Source organism: Triplophysa dalaica, chromosome 15, assembly GCF_015846415.1.
Source record: "Triplophysa dalaica isolate WHDGS20190420 chromosome 15, ASM1584641v1, whole genome shotgun sequence".
In the NCBI taxonomy this organism is placed as follows: Eukaryota; Metazoa; Chordata; class Actinopteri; order Cypriniformes; family Nemacheilidae; genus Triplophysa; species Triplophysa dalaica.
In genome coordinates, this window is record NC_079556.1 from 10,976,559 (window position 1) to 11,000,789 (window position 24,231).

General features: G+C 37.4%; 3 protein-coding genes across 3 annotated transcripts in view; 2 read left to right on the forward strand and 1 right to left on the reverse strand.

Annotated features, from left to right (window-relative positions):
- arhgap5 (Rho GTPase activating protein 5) overlaps positions 1-9,282 on the forward strand; it is a 32,485-nt gene extending 23,203 nt beyond the window's left edge. The window contains 5 exon segments of the mRNA XM_056767531.1: positions 3,448-3,525; positions 5,412-5,543; positions 6,929-7,034; positions 7,509-7,540; positions 7,543-9,282. Coding sequence (XP_056623509.1) covers positions 3,448-3,525; positions 5,412-5,543; positions 6,929-7,034; positions 7,509-7,540; positions 7,543-7,823 — 629 coding nt within the window. The 3' untranslated portion in view covers positions 7,824-9,282.
- Positions 9,283-10,857: 1,575 nt separating this feature from the next.
- Positions 10,858-20,110, reverse strand: abraxas2 (abraxas 2, BRISC complex subunit). The gene is made up of 10 exons (XM_056768437.1): positions 20,093-20,110; positions 19,736-19,851; positions 18,344-18,434; positions 17,340-17,376; positions 17,121-17,187; positions 14,326-14,516; positions 14,121-14,240; positions 13,860-13,944; positions 13,664-13,781; positions 10,858-13,582 (listed from the first exon to the last, which is right to left on the reverse strand). The coding sequence occupies exons 2-10, from the start codon at positions 19,805-19,807 to the stop codon at positions 13,119-13,121; spliced, it is 1,245 nt and encodes a 414-aa protein (XP_056624415.1). The 5' UTR covers positions 19,808-19,851; positions 20,093-20,110; the 3' UTR covers positions 10,858-13,118.
- Positions 20,111-20,648: 538 nt separating this feature from the next.
- eef1akmt2 (EEF1A lysine methyltransferase 2) lies at positions 20,649-23,524 on the forward strand. Its single transcript, XM_056768044.1, has 6 exons — positions 20,649-20,792; positions 21,135-21,200; positions 21,403-21,517; positions 21,622-21,729; positions 22,478-22,694; positions 22,769-23,524. The coding sequence occupies exons 1-6, from the start codon at positions 20,689-20,691 to the stop codon at positions 22,864-22,866; spliced, it is 708 nt and encodes a 235-aa protein (XP_056624022.1). The 5' UTR covers positions 20,649-20,688; the 3' UTR covers positions 22,867-23,524.
- The last annotated feature ends 707 nt before the right edge of the window (positions 23,525-24,231 follow it).

A 24,231-nucleotide genomic window follows, 5' to 3' on the forward strand; every position in this document is an offset into this window, starting at 1 on the left:
AATGGCTTTATTGGAAAGTTAGTTGTATTAAAATACAGTACGTGACAGTTCGGAGACTAGAAGCAAAAGTGCCAACACTTGTCTGACTCTGAGAGCAAATTCGACGTGATGATGTCACAAATATGCAAATGTTCATATCGAAATCGGGTCCTGACCCTCAGACCCAATCAAATCAGAGTAGGCTCACAGAAAGGAGGGGATTAGACCGATGACTCGCCGAACTAATGATTTAAGAGTCAGTCAAGAAGTGAGGTTATAATAACTGCCTATTATTAGAAAATGACGTGAATGTTGTTGGACACTACATAAACCAAAGGAGGACCTTAATAATCACAAAAGATTTACTCTATAAATATGTCATTTTGATGATCAAAGATGAATTTTCAGGGATACATTTATTTACTACAGGGGGACTTTCAAGCATGCATAATGAAATAAATAATGAATCATGCATTAACTACTATAAAGTAGCTATTAGTTTACGAGTCTTGATATTTTGCCAAATTTTGGCACAATCAAAAATTTTGTTGATATGATCTGTATATATACAGGAAATACATTTTTTTCTAGCATTAATTCTAATAAGTGTGGCATTATTGTTTTGCATGTTATTGTTAACTTAATTAATATATATGTTGAATAAAACAATCATATTTAAATGGAGCAAAATTAAAATGAAAATTGAAACTACTGAACAAAAATGGTGGTCACAATATGGATATGTAGATTTACATTTATAACCAGGAGGATTTTATTTGGCATGTGTCTGATACTGTTGTATCACTATCGGGAAGTGATTTTTTTCTGGTTGAGTCCCGTTCATTCTTGGAAAGCGTGTCACCCGATTGGCTACTTTTCAAGGAACAACCAAGTGTTTGTATCGGATGTTTGTACTGCGCTTTATCACTCTTGTAGTAAATAAGCTTCAGCTGACATGTTCCTGAGCAGGTTGACAGTTTTGTATTCGTGAACTCCTAAGCTTTGACTTTGAGATCATACAGTGCGGTTAGTGTCATGTTCCTGCACTTGCTCCTGTTCACAGTGACAGGCTGGACATGACAGCACCAGGCCTGACAGAGTGCTGGATCCAAACACACAGCATTGCTTGGGAAACCACAGTAAAGCATCACTTAATCTCCATGAGTCATCTGTGAGCCTCAAATAATACACATGCCCACAGTTTTATTTCAATGACATCACGTAAAAACAAGCTTTCCCTAGTTCACATTTAGATTCTAGGTGGGTTGATATACTGAACTTATTTTTATATTACATCCATTTTGTGAAGAACTTTTTTAACTGTTTTTATTTTCCATTATAAACTCTTCTGAAAACATCTAATAGCCATTACAAAGACACATCCTTCAAAGGATCTCTGTTCTGTTTCTCGTAACCTGTTTGTGAGGTCACCCAGGCAGCGAACCAGCCCATTATCGTCACAGCACACCTGCCCTTCCAATAAATGCGAGTTAAACAGGTGCCGTTCGGTAACCTCCCATTTCTCCGGAGGAAGAACTAGCTCTGACATGTGGGAGCATCTGAAGAATGCGCTGCGGTTTTGACTTGAAGCAGTAAGCCGGCCCACAAGGCTTCAGGAGTGACTGCGGGGGCCTGAGCAGAGCTGCACACAAGGTCACAGCTTCACAGAGCTATCTTTAGCTTGATAAAAACGGGCTTTGGTGGATCACACCAAATGAAAAGAAGAGATCAACGGTGTTATCTGTCAGGCAACGGGGAACTGTGAGCTGTATTTGACGGTATTATCTGCATTACTGGCCTACTTTTTTCTGGTTGTGATATCAAGCCGCATGTCCACTCATCCATTCAGAGTGGCCCAGTTTACCGGCTTGAGTGCATGACGTTAAATATTTGAGCATAAGAACCGTTCTGTGAGGTGTGGGTTTAAAAGTTGTATTCGGTCTGCAGGGCAAAGATTTGTTCTGGTCTGTGTCTGTGTGCAATACATTTCTATTTAAGTGTTTTTGTTGAATTTTAACTAAATGAAACCTCAGTAGTGACAAAGTCAACAAGCAGGGAAGTGAAAGACTGACAGCATGACAAGACACATGAAAGCTATGATAAAAATTGAGGTTATCGCATACGTTTTTTTTTACTTTTCCTAAAGACATGTACAAATGTGTTGTATTGCTTAAAAGTGAATATGAACTTCTTGCAGGAATTGAGCATCTTTTCTGTTATTTTGACCTGTTAATTTTATTTTCTGCAAATAAATCTATATTCAATAGTATAACAATATTTTGATTTGAAAATTTGGGAGAAATATTGTAAGGAGTTCACAGATTGAAACAAAAATTATAATCTTACCTAAACACATACCTATAAATAGTAAATTCAGAAAAACAGAGAATACATTTGAAATGGACTGGATTTTTTCTGCGGTTGTTTAAGCTTTCATCTGGCTCTGTGGTTTGAACACGGCGCTAGCAACGCCAAGGTCATGGGTTGGATCCCAGGGGATTGCACATACTCAGATACATACTCATACTCCGCTTGATAAAAGCGTCTGCCAAATGCATAAATGTTAATGTGCACTAGGGGTGTTGAAATTAAACGTTTTTTCGATGTATCGCGGTGCAAACGAGGCCAATTAGGTATCGGTTCAGTAACGGACCACAACCTGTTATTACGTACTTACGTTTTTCTGACGTCATGTCGCATAGGTACTTCTACTGCTTAAGGGGCTACTACTACAAACTACTACTTTGGTGTATTATTTAATTAAATTTGTATTCATTTGTTTACGTTTAAATGTTTTATATGTACATTGTACTATATAAGTACTCAAGTGCACTCCTCCTTGCATTATGCATTATTTACTTTTGTATATTTGCTCCTCTTGCTCATGCCCAGACTTGAGTTTTGTTTGATGTTTGATACATCAAAGAAGAGCAGTTAAATTAAAGGTTCAGTTCATATATCTGACTGCTTGTATTTATTGACAAAATTCTATACATGTTAACTAGTGAAATTGAAATTTGAGTCGTCAATGCACCGTGATATTGAATTGAATCGAATCGATGACATGATAACCGCAATCAAACCGAACCGTGACATCAGTGTAGGTTCACACCTCTAATGTGCACGTGTGTATTTTTATATGTACTGTATGTGCATATCCTAAATGTCATCCATACAGTCTAATAACAAATTATGAGTTTATGAAATGTATGTTTTTTGTGTTAAAAATCCATAAACAGATAGGCTTAGATCTTTTCTCTAGTCCTTATTGTTTATTATGCAATATCGTTTTATCTTTACAATGTTTAGTAAGGAATAGCAGCATTGATTACTATGCTGTTTTCTCATAACACATTTTATGGAGTCTTTATATGGTACTACTGCATTGGAAGTGCTTTGTTCCACTGAGGTTTTGTTGCGTAACCTTTTCAGGATTGATTTTAATGAAGTGTCGCTCTTAATTCGCAGGTCTCACCACAGAGGGCCTTTATCGAGTGAGCGGAAACAAGACGGATCAAGACAACATTCAGAAACAATTTGACCAGGGTATGTACTGATTTGAACTCTGGGGGAAAACCAGACTTCATTTGTGTGCGTTTGATGTTGCAAAGACACATGTAGGAACAGATTTCACGGTTAAATTGTTTATTTAATTTTGTCATGCACAATAGTTGGATATCTCTTGGATTCATTTTGGTTAAGGCTATCCTCAGAGATGCTTTCTGCAGTTTTTAAAAAGACAAGTTTTTGATCAGCGGTTTACCAAACAGTTTGTTATGTAAATTCGTTATGTTTATTGCAGAACGGTACTTTCTTATCTACTCTTTATGGATGGTATATGATTTTAAGGAGCCAATTGGAACATGACCATTGATGTTTACTATGTGTCTATCTGGGTTTTGGACCAATGAGATTCTCAATGTCATTTGTACTTTGGCCACCAAACCGCAACAGTCTGTGAAATATTACCTTGTTCCCCAGTGCTTCACTTCCTACATTTCTAGCATCCAGGCTTAAACAGCGAGCTCTCCATTCAGCAGCTTAAATGAATGCAGCTGCCATATAAATAAAAAAAGCTGTGAATTACATGATTATAATCTGTCACACTGCAAATGGACCATTTCTATGAAAACAAACTTGACATTTGTGGCTTCTGAGAGACGTGCTGCCGGCAGGCCAGCATCAAGCTGTGATTCACATTAGTTATAAGGTTATGCAGTATTTTTTTCCTCTTACTCTGATCTCCTTGAGACTAAACTACAGATATTAGATACTGTCAAAAGTGAAAATTAAAATCCAGCTCGGAAATGTATCGAGACAACACAAAATGAGTTATTTTAAAGAACGTTGGGTATCCAAACAACGCCGATACCCATTGATTTGCTTTGGTTTTTGTCTATAAACAGAAGTGAATGGGTACAGCCATGGTTTGATTACAAACATTTTTCAAAATATCTTCTTTTGTGTTCTGCAGAAGAAAAAAAGGTTAAACCATGACAGAATTTTATTTTTTTGGTAAATTTTCCATTTATGTTTATTAGTTAAACAGTAAAGCTACATTATAAATGCTTACAACATGTTCATATCAGATGCATAGTGTGATGTTATTTTTTGTAACATTAACGATCGATTTTGTTTCACCGCTGTGGCTCGTGTGGAAAACACGAAGTAACTTAGAAAAGGTACCTTTTGCGATCTTGTCTGATGTGGACATGCTTTTAGTTTCAGCTCTTAAGTGTGTTGGATGTGGTGAAGTCGATGAACCGCTATATTATTGCAACACGTTGGCTTGTTGCTCGGCAGCCAAATACAACTAAACTCTTAAACAACGTCATGTTTTGTCTAACAATTCCCCTTAGTAACAGGTTCTTCCTCATTTTGGTTGAAATACGAACACTTTCCAACACTCTTATTTGTACCACTTGACATTTTTCTCGTCACACATTGTAGTTTATGTATTCAGCTCTGCTACAGGAAATACATTTTTGACCAAATGAAATACACACTGTGTCATCATACATCTTTTAAAACATATACTGTCACCTCTAGCTGGTGAGCTGTGCAGCTGGTGACCAGATTATTCACTCAGTGAGCCATCGCTCACCCAAAAGAGCCACTGTAGGCATCATTCTGCACAATGACTTAAAGCTATTAGTCTCTCTCTCTTTCTCTAACCCACATCCCCACAAATCTGTGAATTAGCTGTTTTTTTCCAGTTCTTGTGTTCATTCAGTCCTTTTAAAAAGATTTAATCTGACAGCTGTCATTTCAATTTAAAACAACTCTGTCCCCCTTTCATCACTGTTTCCCTCACTTTCATTTTTCCCAGATTTCCTTCATTCCGTTTCAGCTAAATCGAGTTAGTTGTTTAAATGCCTTATCATCACACACGAGGCAGTCACACGTTAACACTGTTTTCCTTTCTCTTCCAGACCACAGTATAGATCTGGTTGTGATGGATGTAGCTGTGAACGCCGTGGCTGGGGCCCTGAAAGCCTTTTTCGCCGACCTTCCCGACCCCCTTATACCGTACAGTCTCCATCCAGAACTAGTGGAAGCAGCCAGTGAGTATCGACACCATCATTTCCTGTTTTTTTCTTCCACTTTTTCTTTTTGTAAAGTTTGTGGTTGCTGATTATGTTGGAAAATCACATTTAAACCACTACAAATGGGTTTAGAGAAGACTTTATTTATTTTGGTAGTTAGCGGCTTTTCTTATGTAGCTGTAGATGTATTGTTTTAAGAGGTTTAACGTCGTGTTTACACTAAGAACAGAAGTGCTTTGAAACTGAGGATTGACATCATTTGAAGTACTATCTCTATCTTTTTACCAACAGTTATGATTTTAGAATGACTTACTCCTATCTTGGGAACAAAAAGTGATGGATTTTGAAAAATGTTGGTAACCACAACATTGGACCCCATTGACTTCCATTATGTGAACACAAAATTACTGAGACTTTTCTCAAAATATCTTCTTTGTGTTCCACAGAAGAAAGAGTTGTATACAGGTTTTGAACAACATAAGGCTGAATAAATGATGACAGACGCAGCATGTACAATAGAGGGTATGCATTGACGTCACTTTCCCACGTGAACATGCCGGGAGACGCCCCCTTAAGTGCCAAGACACATTCCTTCAGTGGTAACACAGGCAGCAAAATGGGTGCTTATAATAGGAGGAACACAGAACTCATGACTTAAACACGCATTATTTGCTGAAATTACAAGCAGTTGGACTCAACGTTGATCCTTACGATTTAAGGAACCAGGTGTCCTTGGACACTAATATCTTGCGCGGAATTGCGTTTCCTGATATTGTAAGCAGCCATTTTCGCTGAGTGTTTTGCCACTCAAGGGAGCGTGATTTGACATGTTCAAGTTTGCTCCATACATGAAAACATGTCAAGACCTGCTTGTGTTACCTTTCCAGTCTACAGTTTTTCCTTCACATAGCCGGTTTCTTTTCTACTGCTTTCAACCACGTTCGATATTAATCCCATCACCACGTGTCTAATCCCAGCCCAAGGAAACTGGTGAAGTCATTTAAATGCATCTGCATTTCCGTTTGATGCTTCCGAAGGCTGAATTGAATCCAGGCCCCCTGTGATGCATTCCTCATTATTTCTGATCCACTCCGCTGTAGATAAATGACTTAAAGCACCGGGATGGTGTTCTCTGGGAATTTAGAGATACTTCACTTGGAGCATTTTTTCAGCGTTTGCAAGTTGTACATCATTGCCCAATAATCTGTGTTTAATGTGTTGGGGCACAAACAGTGTGTGTAAATCCAGCGCAGCTGTTATTATTTTGGTTGCTTGGTCTTTATTATTGTGTTTTTGCTGGAAACAATAAAATGAGTTTAATAGATTTCTTGGGATATTAGCACATTTTTCTAAGTCTGATTGTTTTCTTCTAATGACGTCATGTTAAATGTGTCTCTCCCCAGAAATTGTAGATTATTACGAGAGGCTGCAGGTGCTTAAGGAAATCGTGAGAAAATTTTCTCCTATAAACTACGAAGTTTTCAAATACGTCATCACTCACCTCAACAGGTAAATCATTTTCCTGTCTATGTGAATTTTTGAATTGAACCTATTTCTTTGTAATACACGTTCTATACCTTATTTTGCACCATTTATCAGTCCACGTTATTTCAGTGGATTTATTTTTATTGTCTTCCATTCAATTTTAAAAGAAAAGAACGAATTAGGAATTGTTATTGTAATTGTTGATACAATAAAGGTTAAAGCAAAGAAAAAGCATTGGAATTTTGAGATGCTCTTGAGGTTAAACTTGATCTTCAACATCCATGTAACATTATTTTCCTTATCATTAAGTCATAGAAAATAGACTTTCGCTTCAGATTCTGTTTCATGTTGACCTGTAACGAATTATCATTATGTATTGTTAAACCTACAATTAACTTTCACTACACAATATGTTTCAGATTTGTCTTTTTAATACATTTTTAAATTGATAGAATTAAATAAAAAAGCCATTTCTGCATCTCCTCTATTCTTTTCCAGGGTAAGTCAGCAGAGCAAGACCACACTGATGACGCCGACAATCTCTCCATTTGTTTCTGGCCTACACTCATGCGACCCGACTTTGAGAACAAGGACACACTTTCCACCACCAAACTCAACCAATCCGTCATCGAGACCTTCATCCAGCAGTGCCAGTACTTCTTCTATGGCGGTGACATCACAGAGCCCTCCAGTGCTGAGGGAACCCCTCCTCCACACGGTCACGGCTTGGAGTCGCTGCTGGCCCTGCAACTTCCTCCACCACTCCAACCCCAGCAGATCCTGCACCCGCTACCCCCCGAACCCCTCATATAGACCATGCTTTTGACGTTCTGACTGCAATGCGCGTGCGCCCTTGCGTGTAAAAAGTGAATTAAAAAAGATTTTGTACAAAGGAAAATGTGACTGTTGCATTAGACATTTGTTTTTTCAGAAATGTTTTTATTTTCCCTTTTATGCTTCTCGGCCATACTGAATATGAAATCAAAATGTAAAAAATGTCGATGTAAATTTGACACGACAAACATGCACATACACTAAATTCAAACATGGATGTAAGGACGATATATTTATATGACCTTTTTTGTTTGTCTGTTTGTTTGTAAAGACAAAGAAGTTGTCAATCACTAAAATCAACGCCACGCGCACGGCTTGTTTTTGTCTTTTTTGTTTTTATCCTCTTTGTGTCAATGGACTAAAGAGATATTTTTAGGATATTTTATCTTAAAGACAGCAGGAGTTTATGGGGGCTGGCATTCCGAGGATTTGCTCTACTTGGGATGGAATTAAATATCAGGGGCACCAGGATGCACTTTGTCCTGCAGACGCTGGGCCCGTCGTGCCCTGGAAACCACAGAAGGGAAAGAGCCCACTGCAACCATTTGGCACATCTCAGAGATCCAGGTGTTTGAAGATTGCCTGGTTATCTCCGTTTTGTTTAATGTTTGTTTTTGTCTTGTTTCAGTTGCGTAGAACATTTCCATGGTTCTGTTTATTCATTTCCTGAACTGAACTTGCATGTCATTCTCCGCTTGTGATAACTGAAAGAGTTCAAGTGGAGGAAAAAAAGTTAAATGCTTTTAATGCCAGTTTTTTAACTAACTTGTTTGAGGGAACATTAAACTGGGGTTAAATTGTTCTAGTCATTCAGTTGTCATGCCATCATTCGACCTTTAATATCATATTTTGGCATTGTTTCCCTAAAATAAGAAATTATAAATATCTCTTTATATACAGTATATATAAACGTCAGCTTTGAGAGTTGACGAAACAAAAATCACGGGGTACTGGAGCTCTGTATAATCTTGTAAAACCTATAATCAGATTTCATTGTGGTATGATGTATTAAAAATTCGGGTTTAGATTCATTGACTGTGTACTTAATTCCCTATAAAACTTTTTTTATTAGATGGTACTGAATTTTGTTCCATTGTAACAGATGCTGTGTAGAAAGCTTGCAGTCTTTGTTTGGAATACAGCACAACACAGATGTTTAGTTTTGAGCGAGTGATGCGGGAGTCTGATTGTGAACGGATGGGAACAGAAGCGATAAGGTTTACGCCAAACCTTTCTAAGTTGAGATTTATATCTTAATCGAATCATTAAAACTGAGGAAAGGGCTCAATAGGAGTGTGTGCCGCTGCTAGGATCCCATTAGTCTAGTTCGGAAAAAAAGGGCAACATTGTTCATATGACTGCCTCATATGATGTACAAACTAAATATTTTAACATCATCTGCTATGTATTATAGTAAATAAATGATTTTGACAAATTGCGTTTGTCTGATATTATTATGTATTTTATTTGTGAGTTTTATGTGTAATAAAAGCAAGGCCCTGTTTAAAATGTTGAGTTTCAGAGTAGCACTGCAGACCTGTGAATGAAGTGTGCCACCACCAGGACACGACATCAACTACACAACCAAATATAATACTGTGCACTGATGCCCTTCATCTATTTAGGTTTTTTCCATATTGTTAGACACAACCTCTACATCATTTTGCTGCTATCATTCACATTGCTAGCCCCCTAAACAAATGAGGAGTTCATGTAAGTTACAGATAATCAATTATTGGACAAAAACACCAAAATTGTTCAAAATAACTTTAAAGTCTATGTACCCGTGTTGAAAAATGTGTGAAAGTACTGTTGAGAATTTGACACCGGCATACTAGGTGTAAAGCAGATTGTTCTTGCTCTAACATCATACATCTAATATCTCGGCTCGCTTTGTCTGTGTGAAGAGTAACAAATCGAATAGATATTCTAGGCTGGAGGTGAAAATCTTGGCTTGAGTCAAAATCTGACCTCTTTAAAGTTTTGCTACTTCCTCTCTTCACCTGTGAAGGCTGAGTATATTTTACAGACTGCAAGATATCGATCAACCTATAAAAATTGATACGGATCACATTAAAGAAACAATTGTCCTATTTACAAAAAATGTATTATATTCAAAGGGCTTGAGATAATTTAAGCCTTTATGACACCAATTCTATTAATACAATCTGTGTGCTAAAAGACTATAATCCTACTACATTTGGGAGTTTGTCTTACAGTTGGATCCAAGTCTGAGATCACTAGTTAAAACACCCATTTTCCGTTTTTCTTATAATAATTAATAAAAACAAGTTAAGGTCCAATGTTATATATTAAGGAGGAACTATCGACAGAAATGCACCATTATATACATTAAATACAGTTGTGCCACTGTTGAATAGTGTTGGTCTATGCATCAGCCCCCCAACAAAGTGTTTTTTAAAGGTCCAGCGTGTAATTTTTCTGGGCTCTATCGACAGATATGCAATATTATAAACATATCTTCACAGGTGTATAAAGACCTTGCATAATGAAGTGTTATATTTGTATTACCTTTAAATGACCAATTTCAATTTGCATACACCGCAGGTCCCCACTAAAGTAGCCCTTAATGAACAAAATTTCGTAAATTATGTTATCTCCCTCCGGCAAAGAAGCAAAGACGTAACGCTATCTTACTCCCTTGTCATCCACCTGGGTACTTCGAACGGGAGTGACCCGTGGGTTGTAATTCATAACCTCACTGCTAGATGCAACAAAGTTTCATACACTGGACCTTAAAAAGCAAAACTATTAAGTGAAAATGAATACTGAAATACTAATCTGGGTTTCAGAATTTCATAGTATGTGGTTTCACTTTTGCTTTACTGACAGCATGTTCTCCAGCTGGCACAGACCGCACAACTTTGTGAAGCCCTGATGCATTGCGTGAAAACAGAATGTTCCCATAAGCAAACAAGAAAATCTGTCCTTTCAAACAACGTCAAATTTGCATAAATGATTTGGAATCCAAGTTTCGAATGTGATCTCAAACTGTTGGCCCCCACTTTATATTTGTAAACATGGTGGCAGATTTACGACAGAAGTGAATGGGAACAGTTAATACGACCAGGTGCTTGTTGCAGTAGTCCAACAGCCTGCCAAGCACAGATTGGACTTGTAAAACATAACATGCACTAAGAGACTTGACTCCAGTTCTGATGGGAACAATGTTAATCACTCACAGCTGCTCGATTTGCAGAAAAATATTCATGTTCGACTTGCAGCTGATAAACATATTCTTCATAATTTCATCAAATGACTTTAACCAAACATCATTTCACCATTCAAATGGCCATATTTGGATTTATTTCATTTCAGATTTGAAAGCGTCTATTACTAAAGGCAAAATGGCTACCATCTCAACATTTTACGCTTGAATTTACAGGGCTGTTTTTTAACTGTTGTTGCAAACTGTGACAAGATTTTACTTGATCATAAATAGTACATTTTTCAAAAACAAAAGAAAGTGTTCATATATATGATTTTAAGCTGCAATTTGTTTCAGAAACTCTGCTGAACCCAAGTGGTATGGCTAAAATAATCAGTGTTTATATATAACAGTATAATAAAGTTGTTTTTCAAGCTCTTAGGGATTGCCGAAACAAAACCGTGGGGTTTAAATGTGGCATTTTTCCATGTCGGTGTCATTGTTCAGTTATTGTTGAAAAGCAAGGGAGCTGTCACATTTTGGCAAAACCTGAAATAAGTCAATGCAACACGATACTGCCTGAAACATCTCTCAGTGGACTCCCATTCACGCTCATTCCAGTGAACAAGTCTTTGTTGTTTTTGAACTACCCAAACGGGAGAAGTATAGTGAATGAAAAGAGAGACATTCTTGGCCTATGTCAAGATAAATGTCAGAGCGTCAGATCCGGAGATAAAAAATAAGACTAAAAAAGAGATTCTTACAATGAACAAACCCAACAGATAATCATTCTCATTCAAATGTTTTGAGCCAACAATGCATAAAGCGCTACATGCGCAAATCTTACAAACACAGTCTGATGAACACAAAGAAAGATATTTGGAAGAATGCTTGTAACCAAACCGTTCTTGGCCCCCATTGACTACCATAGAAGGAAAAATGTAAATGGTAGTCAAATGTGCCCTAGAACTGTTTTCTTTCCTAAATTCTTCCAAAGATCTAATTTTGTGTTCAGCAGAACAACAAAAAAGATACAATCATTTTTCCTACAATGGATAAACTTTGAGGGCGAGTAAATTTTGGGTGGAGTATCCCTATAGTGATCTCAATGTAACTTAAATATCTTTTCTTCACATAACCATGGTGCGTTTAATAGAGTCATCTCTGCATTATTTGGAAAAAATAAACAAGTGACAAGCTGAAGAGTGAGAAGCAACATTCCTAGTACTGTAAAAGAATCCTGAGATTGATGATGTCATTGTTTGATCTTTGCCTCTTCTGATGAAATCAAGGCTGAATTCTAATTGGCTGACTGCATTGGCTCTTTCAGACAGCATGACTTGTACATTTTGTTAAAGCTCATTGGCAAAAAAGTTTGAATTTCAGCAGAAAACCCCCAAAACATGTTCGTTTAAATCAACCTAATGAAATTGTTAGTGATCGACACAAAATAAAACCCTACTAGCATCCCTTATCAAAGTAACTCATATAATCATTGACTAAAATGATATAATCATTATATAATCATTGTCCAAAATCTTTTAAGTTGGTTTTCACAAATAGGCCATTATATTACTCAACAGAAGATAAAAACAAAATAAAAGAACTTTTTTAGAACGAGAACCGTTCTACATCAAGTGTCAGAAAGGTGCAGTCCTAAGCACATTACATTTAGTCTTTTTTTTAATCGGTCTCATTTGTGAATTTGAAGGCCACAAAAAAACACACAGTTCCCTTTGCTTTTCTATTCAAATGCAGATCAAAAGAAGGCAGAACAGTGCAAGAGGTAAAGGGTGAATGAACTGAACAATTCCGATAGGTAGCAGATGCCAAGAGAGAACATATAAGCGGGATACGCATCTCAACCCAAACACAACCAGAGAGGAGAGCATGAAAACAGAGAACAGGGTCCAGTGGCCCATCAGGATGGCGATGTTATTCCAAAAGCACTTTGGAACTCTCAACCGTGTACATCAGGATAATGTTTTCACAACTTGCAAAAGGCAAGTGCTGCTCTGTTTTCTGAATAACACCCCATCCTTTTCCTCACAATCATAATCTCGTAAATATGTCTTTATCCCTATCCCCAAGCTTCTGTTTAAATACTATGAGCCCGGTGGACTGTGAGCATCTCCGTCAGGCCACAGGGTAGCAGGTCTCCCCAATGACACGGCTTCTGTTCCAGACGACGGCTGCAATTGCTCGCTAACCAAGTTCTCGTACTCGCTACTGTCCCCATCATCGTCGTCCTCTTGATCTTCCTGTCCGGTGGCCTGACGGTTCAGTGAATCCGAGCTCGAGCCGTCTCCGTTGCCCAGGCCCAGACCGGGTGAAGGGTGGCCGGGCGAGCCCACAGCTTGTGGTCGAGGCAGGAGTATAGCGTTCGGTGAGTCCGGAGGCAGCGTAGTGTTGTAAAGTTGTGGCGATGAGGAGTTTACAGGTCTCTCTAAACTGGGCTCCGATAAGGGACTGGAGGAGAGCACGGCTCCCGTCAGAGTCGACTGTGAGGGGTCATGCAGAGCCGAGTCATCGGGAAGTGTGACAGGTGCGTTGGTTTCCTCTTGGAGTGCTACAAAAGTAAAAAGTAAGATATTAAAAACCTCTGTTTGTTAACAGGTAACGTATCAAATGCAAAGGGTTCTGCACACACTTCTCTCTTCCTCTGCTGCATTACGTTTCCTGAGAGCGATTTCGTCTTTGAGTTTGTTCACCTCTTCTTGGATTTTCTCTCTCACTCGTTCACTCTGATCGACTTCACCACATACTGCCTGGAAGACAGGAAGAAATTTTAGGTCATAAAAGTGTGGTCACATTGCTGACAAGTCGACAAAGCTGGTAAAACTCACCTGCACTCTTTCTTGAAGAGCGCTATACACTTGAAAAATAGCTCGAATGTCTTTCATAACCCCATCCTTATCAAAGAACTCAGCCCTATTAATTCAAAGTGATTTTATTAGCAATCAGCTATTATAAATCCGTAAATATTCATGAATTTGCTCCACGCAAAGTTGGATCATTTTCATCATGCACTGCTGTTTATTATCATCAACTTGCACTGGAGGTCAAATTTCATTTAAATACTTCACAGAATGCCAAGTAAGTCTCACCCATGTTCTTTAATGACACTAGCGTAGTTATTGGAAGTGTTGGGTACGGAAGAGACTTTATATTCCTGTTGACTGGTGTTGCCCAGGTTTGGGATGCTAAGAGATATCCTCTGATTAAACCTAAGGTACAGAACCAAAAGTTATTATCAGTAGTTTCAGATAAAAACATGAGAAATGGCATGAAAAAATCTTTACGTCTACGTACTTTCTGTTGGGCCTGAAGAGCACATACTCCAGAGCATGCGTGGAACTGTTGGCTGTGGAGATGAAGCTAAACAGAAGGAAGACGAGATCTGGGATGCCAAGTATATGGGTCAGCTGCTTATGGATCACCTGCTCTCTGAATGACATTTGCTGCTCGGTGTTCCGTCGAAACCGGTACCAGCCGATAACATTCTGCATGAAAATCAACAGAAGCAGGTAGAGATCGGCAGGGCTCCATCCTACAGGTGTAGTGCATTCATGAATATGACTATGATTTTTAAATGTGTGATATGAATAAATTGAGCTCATAAACGACAGTTGAAATAGTAGTCTCACTTAAAGGTCCAGTGTGTCATTTTGTGGAGGATCTACTGATGCAATATATACTATATATATATATATATATATATATATATACAGTTGAAAGAAAAAGTATGTGAACCCTTTGGGCTTACTTGGATTTCTTCATAAATTGGTCATAAAATGTGTTCTGATCTTCATCTAAGTCTCAACAATAGAGAAACACAGTCTGCTTAATCTAATACCGCACAAACATTATACTATTTTCATGTTTTTATTGAACACAACATGTAAAACATTCATAGTGCAGGGTGGAAAAAGTATGTGAAACCCTAGGCTGATGATTTCTCCAAGAGCTAATTGGAGCCAGGAGTCAGCCAACCTGGGGTCCAATCAATGTGATGAGATTGGATGTGTTGATTAAAGCTGGCCTGTCCTATAAAAAACACACACCAGTTCTGAGTTTGCTGTTCTGAAGAAGCGTTGTCTGATGTGAACCATGCCTCGCACAAAAGAGCTCTCAGAAGACCTACGATCAAGAATTGTTGACTTACATAAAGCTGGAAAGGGCTACAAAAGTATATCTAAAAGCCTTGATGTCATGTGTCCACAGTAAGACAGATTGTCTACAAATGGAGAAAGTTCAGCACTGTTGCTACGCTCCCTAGGCGTGGTCGTCCTGTAAAGATGACTGCAAGAGCACAGCGCAGAATGCTCAATGAGGTGAAGAAGAATCCTAGAGTGTCAGCTAAACACTTACAGAAATCTCTGGCACTTTCTAACATTTTTGTTGACAAATCTACAATAAGGAAAACATTTAACAAGAATGGACTTCATGGGAGGACACCACGACATTGCACCACGTATGAAGTTTGCAAAAGAGCACCTGGATGTTCCACAGCACTACTGGCAAAACATTCTGTGGACAGATGAAACCAAAATTGAGTTGTTTGGAAAGAACACACAACGCTATGTGTGGAGAACAAAAGGCACAGCACACCAACATCAAAACCTCATCCCAACTGTGAAATATGGTGGAGGGGGCATCATGGTTTGGGGCTGCTTTGCTGCCTCAGGCCCTGGACGGATTACTGTCATCGATGGAAAAATGAATTCCAAAGTTTATCAAGACATTTTGCAGGAAAACTTAAGACCATCTGTCCGCCAACTGAAGCTTAACAGAGGATGGACGATGCAACAGGACAACGACCCAAAGCATAGAAGTAAATAAACAACAGAATGGCTTCAACAGAAGAAAATACGCCTTCTGGAGTGGCCCAGTCAGAGTCCTGACCTCAACCCGATTGAGATGCTGTGGCATGACCTCAAGAGAGCGATTCACACCAGACATCCCAAGAATATTGCTGAACTGAAACACTTTTGTAAAGAGGGATGGTCCAAAATTTCTCCTGACCGTTGTGCAGGTCTGATCTGCAACTATAGGAAACGTTTGGTTGAGGTTATTGCTGCCAAAGGACGGTCAACCAGTTATTAAGGTACCAAAGGTTCACATACTTTTTCCACCCTGCACTATGAATGTTTACATGTTGTGTTCAATAAAAACATGAAAACGTATAATGCTTGTGCGGTATTAGTTTAAGCAGACTGTGTTTCTCTATTGTTGTGACTTAGATGAAGATCAGAACACATTTTATGACCAATTTATGAAGAAATCAAGTAAGCCCAAAGGGTTCACATACTTTTTCTTTCAACTGTATATATATAGAGTGGTATTAAGACCTTACATAAAGAAGCATTATGTTCTATTACCTTAGACTGATCTATTTCATTCTAAATACACAGCTGGTCCTTTTTACGTGGAATTTGTATATGTTGTCTCTACAGTAGCCCTAAACAGACAAACTGCTCTACAGAGCGTGTTTCGTAAAAATGTCATTTCCTTCAGCAAAGAAGTGAAATGTAACGACATCTTAGTTCAGTGTCAGCCACTGTTGTGCTTCGTAGGGAGGGGTGGAGCGAGCCTTTAGTTAGAGTTTGCGACCTCACCAGTAGATGCCGCTAAATTTCATACACTGGACCTTAAAAACAAGTGGCGACTTGACACAGAGATAATATTTCTTAAATCACAACTTAACAGCGGATATTAGCAAAGTATATAAAAAACAGGAGAATTGCTTTTATAGATACAGATAGAAATATAGAATATATAGAAATTGTAAAAATGTGGTCAATTGTTTTATGTACTTTTAAAGGGCTGTGTCCACAGAGGCGCATTTACACGGCTGGAAACGGCCGCTGCAGGTGCAGCATTCTGCCCAAAGTTGAGCATTTTTCAACTCTGGGCGCCCGGTTGATCGTGGGAAAAACGCATAGAACAAGCGCTGAGCATGAAAAAAAAAGTTAACTGGTGGCTTTTTTTAAAAGTGTGGCGTGAACGTCGAAAACAATTGAAAAAACACACCGGCCGCAGGCGTAAACGCCTCCGTGGACACACGGCTTAACGCATTATATTAATCAGATAACAGCACAGCTTACTTTTCTTCTGTCCTTAAGGATTCGGTTGAGATCTTCTTCATTTATATTACCTGCATAGTCATAAAAGCTGAAAACATAAAGTCATTTTCAGTCAATTACAGGGAAACTGTAATATAGACATTTAAATGTATATGAACAGTAGGTAAAATACACAAATATTCAAAATAATTATATATTAAAAACAGTGACTAAATCCAAAGGGATTTTTGAAGTTCTCACCTAAACAGTTTTGCACAAGGTTCATGATTGTGGACCTCTGAAAGACAAGCAGAAGATATGACTAGTCATCAAATCATATTCATTGCTTTTTAACTTCTCCGACAATACGATAAAATCAGATTCGGCTAAATCTAAATACACATTTTTGCTATAATAGCTCAAAATGATTAAATAAAAAATGTTAACAAGTAAATCTGACAATTATGAAAAATAATAGATAAATGAATGTCCCTTTATTAAGTAACCTGCCAAATAAGCTTGGGCATTGAACATGTCAATGAAAAATAGATCAGTTCTTCCCCTAACAACATTTGATCAAAGCCTACACAACTGTTAAATGCAATGTGGAATGTTATCTAAAAATACCACTTTTGAATGTTAAAGGCCTTCGTAAGATCTTTCTAAATTGATTTTTTGAGATAAAGACAAAATTAATATTCCCCCTCAAATATTGGACACTGTCTACATAAGGCTTTATCTCCTCTCTTAATTGTAAATATATATTGTTAAGTAATGAAGTGCAAAATGAATAAATATTGAATCAGAATTAAGTGGGTCACTGGAACGACTAAAAAAAACTCTTAGTTCTTAGTTTTTATCAGTTTGTTTGTCAAACAGTTGGGTGATTGTCAGGTTATTGACAACCAAGCTTGTCGAAAGCACTTTGGATAGGCCTAGTTGATATAAAGCAAACGGTTTGCACTCTACCTAACCAAACATTGATCATTCAGTGATGTCATGTGCTCTGTCAGACCCTGTGAGTAGTCATGCCATATCTTCTACTGATAAAGACCCCCGTGTTTCCAGCTACCATGACAGTTCACTCACAATACTACCCCACCCAACCTGTCATGTCTATGACGTGAGTCTGGAATCTACTTCCTGCTAGGAATTCAAAGATTGCATAAACCATGTTTCAATGTTGCATTGTCAAGGTTTCATAATGAAAGGATTACATGTTGTCTATAGCTTTGGCATTGTTTATGTAGCAAAGTTTGTTTTACCTATTACGCTAAGGAATTCTGAGCTACCGATGTGTGAGTCACTGATGCTTAAAGTCTCCTCCTGTCTAACTTCTCCCAACAGGAAGCCCTCCTAGAAAAGTCAATAAACAAACAAACATGTTTGTCTATCTGGACAATTACAATTGCATGTGAATGACAAAAAAGTCAGATATCAATAATGAAAATACCTAATATTTAACCAAACATTGCTATAACAAAACTGCTATAACAGTATGCTTTTAGCCATATTAAAACTGCTATAACAGTGTGCCATAACAGAAACACGTTTGTCCTAGAAAATATACTTAATTAAAACATATAAACAAAACACAAGCACATTTATTATTGACTCCATAACTTTATAATGTTTGGAAACATAAACATGCGTTTTGCAATAAGAATCAAACTATGTTTACGAAGGTGTTCTAGCATCAAAAGCCATGCAAATGTTTTAGATTTCGTCATAGTCCCATGCTCAGATCCCAGATAGGATTGCTGTCAATCAGATTATTATTATTAAAGAAAAAAACGATTGAAATGTCATGTTTACAGCAGGTTAAGCATACAGTTAAGTGATAAACCTGTTAAAAACAAATATGCAAAGCCTGCATGCTCGATGGACCATCACGTACTTCAAAATGCCTAAACTTATTATAGTGAATTACCACATTAAAGGACAAGGCACAAAACACGTCTGATCATTTATCATATTAAGCAGTGTATAGATTTCATCATATGAGTTGTATTATATAACGTTACATATAATATTCTATTAAATATGTCGTGTTAGACATTGACGCGACTTGTTACATAGTTTGGATTTGACAGTTGTTGCTGACAAACAAGTTAGCCGGGAAGCTAATGTGACTTGCGTCCTATAACACGATTTAGTCGAAATGTAACTCAATGAAAACCACTCAGTGTTACACATACATTGCAGTAAACAATCAAGCAACGCTTAAATGGCAATGTCACTTTTTGACAAGCTTGTAAATGCTGTCTGCTTGTCGTTTTACCAGCTGTCATCCGGGTTGTGTTACTAAACCTAGGGAGCTGCCTACCTAGACATCATTCCTACGAATCAGAGGCGCATTCCAGGACATCTCAACTTGACCTATTATACCAGAAAATGCTGCTAACGCGAAACTCTATAAAAAGCCAACTGTCCCGGAAAATCGATAATTTTAACTAACCTATGACAGCCTAGAATGTTGTCTAGGTAGACAGCTAACAGGGTTTTGAGACACAGCCTCTGTGCAGCCACACCAGGAAGATGACACCGGGAAATATATTAATTTAGATTTTATGGTGCAATCTGCTCGTTGTTTCGATATGCGGTCGTTCCCAAAACCATTAACGTTAACTCACAAAGTCGGGTGGCAGAGTACTTACATGGTCGGAATTGCTGTTGGCACTGTGATAACACACAGAACTAAAAGTGTAACCCGAAATTGACGCCGCCATGATGGAAACATACGCGCCCGACCCCACAATCCTTTGCGCTCGCACTGTAGATTAGCCAGAAGAGATTTTAAAACAAGAACATTAATAGACAAAATGTGTGGACTTTGGTCTGTTTGTAGAAAGGATTTTAATATGTTTTCTTTTCATCTTTTCTGCTCGTGGTTGAATACTGTTTAAAGTCCCAGTGAAATAGAAAATACAATTCTTATTTTTTCATGAAATATTGCAGCGTTTATAGTAAATAGCTTATCAATGTAGGTCATTTTCTTTTAAAAATGCATTCACCCTCATAATCTTCAGTTAAAACCCTGAAAATGCACTTCCGCCCTGAAATGACTATGCATCTCAAATGACGAAAATTAGACGGCTTGGGTGGAGCATCCGTTAACCCCTCCCCTTTAAGTGTCAGTCTGCTGATAGTTTAAATAAAAAAAAGCAACCACAGTTTTTATTCATCGAATCAATTCGCAGAAAAAAACGCAAGCCACACCCAAAAATTCTCTCATTTGAAATTCCTTTTCACTAGAAAATGCGTCAGAATACGGAAGTAAATGCCTAAATGTAATGTACGATTGCTACTTCCGGTTCACGCGGACTTTAAATTCGTTGGTACTGTTTTCAAAATAATTCAAGTTAAAACATTTAGTTATCATACTTTAAACAACATTATGCAACTTGTCAAATGTATAATATTTTTATATTATGTTACTATGTTTTTCACTTTGATATCGTTGAATTATGTTCACATTTATGTTTTCATACCGTTGTTTCAAATAGTGTCATTGCTCCCACCATTTAATTGCTTTTAACTTTTATTTTGAAGTGTTGTCACATCAAGCGTCATGACTCTAATACGTCACCGGATGTTGTTGATTTGAGTTATGATGGAGCCGTCAGTGAGCGTACATGTGACAGAGGACTGTCGGCTGCAGTGTAATGAAACGGGAGATGATTTTGCTCCATCAAAACTCGGAACAAAAGAGTAGTAAGTGCTATCATGTATTTAAACGTAGTCGAGGGTTAACACCTAGAACAGGGGTAAACTTTGTTTTGCATTTAGAACACAGTTAATAACACAGTGACATGTTTTATGCAAGCAGTTGCTACTAACAAAATGTTTCATCTGTGTTCAACATATTTTTTTCCTTAAGTGATCGCTTCGTCATCCCAAATGTGACCTTAAGTTAGTGGAGAAGTGCCTTTATTTGACTTTCCATCCATTTGGTCTCTGTATTTGAAAACGTATAAATATTGAAACATTTATAAGTATTTGAATGATCGTAAAACGAATAAACATTTTTTTTTCTAAATGCTGTTTTCATTGAAGCTGGGATGATGCTTATAAAAGGGAGTTGCAATCTTACAAGGATATCGGAGATGTGGGAGAAATATGGTGGGTTTGATTTTTCTTGTTTGTCAGACATTTTCTCTTCAATAATTCTGCTTCAAAAGATGATATTGTTGCACATAAGTCTAGTCTGACAGCATATGAAATACATTATTATCACCAGTTTATTATGTGTGTATAGATTTGTTGAACTTTATGGACCATTAAAAACCTATGTGTAATACAATATTTTTTTATCAACCTTTAGGTTTGGTGAGGAAAGCATGGACAGAGTGATCAGATGGATGGCATCACAAAATATACCCAAAAATGCTTCTGTGCTTGACATTGGGACTGGAAATGGAATCTTCCTTGTGGAACTGGCAAGTCAAAATTTCAATATATTATTATATTTCACTGTATTTCATGATTTTAATGATATGACTTCTTTAAAAAAATATAACAAGTTTTCAAACTGTCCCTTTAGGCCAAGAATGGTTACTCAAATCTTACCGGTATTGACTATTCCAAGACTGCTGTAGAGCTTACAACAAATATTCTTGAAGAGGAAGGTTTTACAAGTATAACAATTCAGGTAGGGAAGGTGTATAATTTGAAATATCGCTTTAATGTTAAATCAATTCTGAGGCAAGACTAATTTTCCCCATGTTTTATTCAACCTCAAGGCGATAATGTTATTAATGATAATATTAACAATAATGTTTAGCTTCTGTACCATAGAACTTGTTTTTCAGGCAAATGACGGTGATGAAAGATGTTGCACGGAGAAGACAAAATGAAAAAGAATGAAAAATGCTGCATTCATCATCAGAGCCTTCGTCATCTGCTGGAAAAACAAACCTTTTCGGGCTCACTAATAGCTGAGGAACAGCGAAACTTAGACATTAACGTTAAAAGCGCTGTCAATATGGATATTTCTCTTAAACAAACGCACCGATTAGCTTCAGAAGACCTTTGTTAAGACCACAAAGCCGTGTCGAGCAGTTCTTTGATCGATTGATGCACTTTTTGGACCATCAAAAAAATTGCCCCCCATTCTACCGCTTGTAAGAAAAATGATATGTGGTATTATAACTCCGACTGCATTATTCTTCAAGAAGAAAGTCATATTCAATCAGGATGCCATGAGGATGAGTAAAATATGGGAAAACTTGGTTTTGCCTAGAAAATGTAAAATGTAATTTTAACATACATATTTTTAATTTTTTTTGAACTTACATAACTTTATATAAGTATATATAGCTATATATAACTTCACATAGGAATATTGCGTGCAATATAAACAAATAATTTGTTACAAAGGTGTTTTTTAATGCTTTCAGGTTGAGGATTTCCTAAACCCCAGCAAGGAAATAAAGAGTTTTGATACATGTATAGATAAAGGTACGTTTGATGCCATTAGCTTGAGTCCAGAAGGCAGGGAAGAAGCAAAAACACGCTATGTAGCATCGTTAAGAACTGTTCTGCAGCCAGAGGGCTTCTTCATTATTACCTCCTGCAACTGGACCAAAGAGCAGCTGCTGCAGATCTTCAGACCTGGTACAGAAGTAAACACATTTTTATTAAAAATAATGATCTGTTGTAAAATATTAATTTAGGTATGTTTCTTGCAGGATTTGAGTTGGTACATGAACTGCCTACGCCTCGCTTTAGGTTTGGTGGTGTGACAGGAAATAGTGTGACGGCTTTAGTGTTTAAACGAAATGACTGATGCCAAATTTAAGACAAATCTATTACTACATATAATGCATTTGTGTAGTTCTTTTTAATGTTTTATTCATGTCATTTCAGTTCTATCGCTTTTTTTAATGAAAAGGTTTTGAACATTTCTCATTGGTTAAATCATTACATTTTCTACTTTTAACATGTTTGGTGTAATAGCAAGCTAATACTTAATATATTAACATTACAATTTGATCATATTTTGCAATAAATCAGAGTGGCTTATTATCTCAAGATCATTGACTGTATTCTGATTGACAAGCCCAATCTATTTGAACTATTTGATTCTGAAGGCTCCATGAATCATATGATGCTCGATTTCTTAGAAATGTGGGCGTTTCCCCTTAGAAGTATTTCATAAAGCATCTGAACACTTTAAAGAGCTCTTAATGTCCAACATTTGAGGAGTAGCGAGGAGGACTTTTAAGAGTTTCTTTAGGAGCAGTGAAAATGGACGAAGCACAAAAAGTGAGAAGAAATGTGTCGCAATGCATGACAATTTCCATATTACTTTTAAGGTTTATCAGACATTTTATATATTTTGTGTGTGTTCAACTTGTTAATCTTGGTTTTGGTTTTCTGGTATAGCTGTTTTGATGCAATGCAAACTGTAAAAGCACTATAAAATAAAATTACATTGAATTGAATGACAGCGAGTTAACAAAACTAAACGAATTAGATTGTGCAGGGTTCATGTTTGTGACCGATCCTATTAGAGATGCTAACATATCCAAGACAACACAGAAATACCATAGCACCAGAAATAGAAGAATTCACTACATTCACATATTTAGCAGCTGGAGAAATGTAGCTATGCAGCACAGAAGATTTGGTTCCGTCACAAACTTCTATAGCGATCACACAAACAATCACAGCACTTACAGAAACTTATTGTGTCACTGTTCATTTTCTATAAAATATGTTGACATTAACAGCATGGTTTATAAATATACAAAATAAAGAAAGAATATATATACACTGAAAAAAATTATAAATGCAACACTTTTTTTGCCTCCATTTTTCATGAGCTGAACTCAAAGATCTAAGATTTTTCTATGTACACAAAAGGCCTATTTCTCTCAAATATTGTTCACAAATCTGTCTGAATCTGTGTTAGTGAGCACTTCTCCTTTGCTGAGATAATCCATCTACCTTACAGGTGTGACATATCAATAATCTGATTCGACAGCGTGATTATTGCAGAGGTGTGCCTTAGGCTGGCCACAATAAAAGGCCACTCTAAAATGAATTGGGGGGGATCCGGCAGGGGGGTTCAAAAACCAGTCGGTTTCCGGTGTCACCACCATTTGCCTCACGCAGTGCAACCCATCTCCTTCACATAGAGTTGATCAGG